At 41.2% G+C, this 2051-nt stretch overlaps 1 protein-coding gene across 1 annotated transcript in view; it reads right to left on the bottom strand.

The window, feature by feature from the left end:
• LOC104525666 (activating molecule in BECN1-regulated autophagy protein 1-like) overlaps positions 1–2051 on the bottom strand; it is a gene marked incomplete at its 3' end in the record, with an annotated part of 45427 nt that overhangs the window by 12884 nt on the left and 30492 nt on the right. Inside the window, 1 exon segment of the mRNA XM_029085174.1 lies at positions 1987–2051. This exon segment is cut by the window's right edge and continues 121 nt beyond it. Coding sequence (XP_028941007.1) covers positions 1987–2051 — 65 coding nt within the window.

Raw genomic sequence — 2051 nt, 5'->3', positions numbered from 1 at the left:
GAAAGAGGAGCAAAAAGAGGAGCAAGAACTCTGTGTAAGAGGCTTCATTGTGAAGTGTCAGCAGAAGAAATCAAATGAGTCACGAGACAAGTTCCAGCTCTAAGGAGCCCTGCACAGCAGCTCCCTCTAATCAGCCACGAGAAATAATGAAGCAGAGAAGGAAAAAGACAGCATGTCTTGAATGCACAGACCAGAATTCAATACGAAATATTCAACCAACAAATTCAGCCACCGCACAGTAAGGAATAAACACTTCTTTTTGCTCAGTATGAAATGAAAGACAACCTTAGCACGGCTGATTGAATTGCTTCCCTGACTGGGTGCTCTTACTGCGTGAATATTATCTGCAGGGGAACACACTTCTCCGCAGGCATTTGCCTGGCTCTGCGAATTAAGAACTTTTCTTTTCCCAGCAGAACAAGCTGCCCCAGACAAATGAAATGGAAGAACAGAAATATTAAGGTCTATGCTTGCGACGCACCCACCTCACAAAATGGGTCCAGCACCCACCATATTTCTGCTCTTCCAGACAACGAAGCTGCTTGGGAAAAGCTACTAGGCAGCGACTCTTCTGCATTATCTCCCCTCATTTACATCTTACACAAACAAGGCCACAATGGCAGGAGAAGACATTCACTCACTCTGTACTTCTGAATATTTAATTGCTGCAGCATGAAGTGACAGCTTCACAGAACAACATCCTAAGAAAAAAAAGTCTACCACCACTTAAAAAAAAAACCCCCAAAACTCAGAAAGGGATTCATCAAATCTTGTTTTCCTGGGAATAGCTAGTGTTACCAGTGTCCTTCATAAAAGGACTTCACCCTGACCTAAAGGACATGGAGCTTGAACAACAGGCCCTCTCAAGTATGAACATGAAAGTTAGGACAGTAGCAAAGTTGACAGCATCCTCTGTTGGCAGCAGCAACATAAAAGCCCAGATTTTTGGAGTTCACAACTCCCATCAAACATACCTCTCTACTATACTATGACCATAGATTACTTCTATGACCATGCTCAGAATCATCCTATGTTTTAATCACAATATACTATACACAAAGGGGGAAAAAATTCAGTGAAATACTTCAAGTACTCAGGGAAAAACCTTTATTTAAAAGGAAATGACTGCAGACAGACTAGAAAGGTCATATTCTCTTTTCTGCTGAAATGGATTTTAATCTAAATTAAAATACAGCTTTTGGTTTCCATGCCACCTAAATAATTAATTACTATACTTTCATTTATTAGAAAAGGTTTGCAATAAATCTGTTGGGATTACACTGGATATCACTAGAAGTCCAAAAGCAGATGCTGGAGAGCAGACTTCATATGTTTGTCAGGGGAACCGCTCAGAAGGAAATAAAGTGGCTTACAGGAGTGTTCCTCTAAGGTTTGGATGCAGAGTCATTCCTCACTTTGACGCAAGAGGCCATTTGCTGTCCTTACAGGAAACTAAGCCTTACCTTCACAAAGATTCACAATCATCAAGTCTTCCAAAGAAACAACCCCGGGAACTTCAGCTAATTTGACAAAGTCCTATAGACAGAGCAAGTAAAAGTAACAGAACACGTCTGGCTGTCTCCTACAGCTCCAAAGAACTAAGTTCTCCAAAGAACTAAGTCCTGCAAAGCCTCTTAGTGGTTCCTGTTCTGTCTTAATATGTGAAGGTTCAAATAAACTCTTGGCCTCCTCATCTGTTCTGTGGGAGAAATAGATTCTCCTTTTCCTCATTTAACCAGCCTTTTGAATCCGGTTGAGATAGCCTGATGTGTTGAAAGTAGCCTAAAGCATCCTTAATTTTCATAATAGAAATGGCAAGACCCATTTGTAGCAATCACTGCTTTAATTATTGATTGAATGACTTGACTTAACCTGTTCCTACAGGAAGCCTGAGATGTCTTTGATTGGTAAACAGTAGGAAGCCACAAAGCAGCCTTGTGCTGACAACAGACTCAAGTAAGAGGGCAAGGCAGCACACACACTTACTCAAAATCTTCAAATTCCAGATCGTTTCCCTCTACAGATGGGCTTGAGTTCTCTGAAGTGGAAGA

The sequence above is a fragment of the Antrostomus carolinensis genome, unplaced genomic scaffold (assembly GCF_000700745.2).
Source record: "Antrostomus carolinensis isolate BGI_N321 unplaced genomic scaffold, ASM70074v2 scaffold8645, whole genome shotgun sequence".
NCBI classification, from domain to species: domain Eukaryota; kingdom Metazoa; phylum Chordata; class Aves; order Caprimulgiformes; family Caprimulgidae; genus Antrostomus; species Antrostomus carolinensis.
The sequence above is the reverse complement of the archived record's forward strand: the minus strand, read 5'-3'. Positions and strand labels throughout refer to the sequence as shown.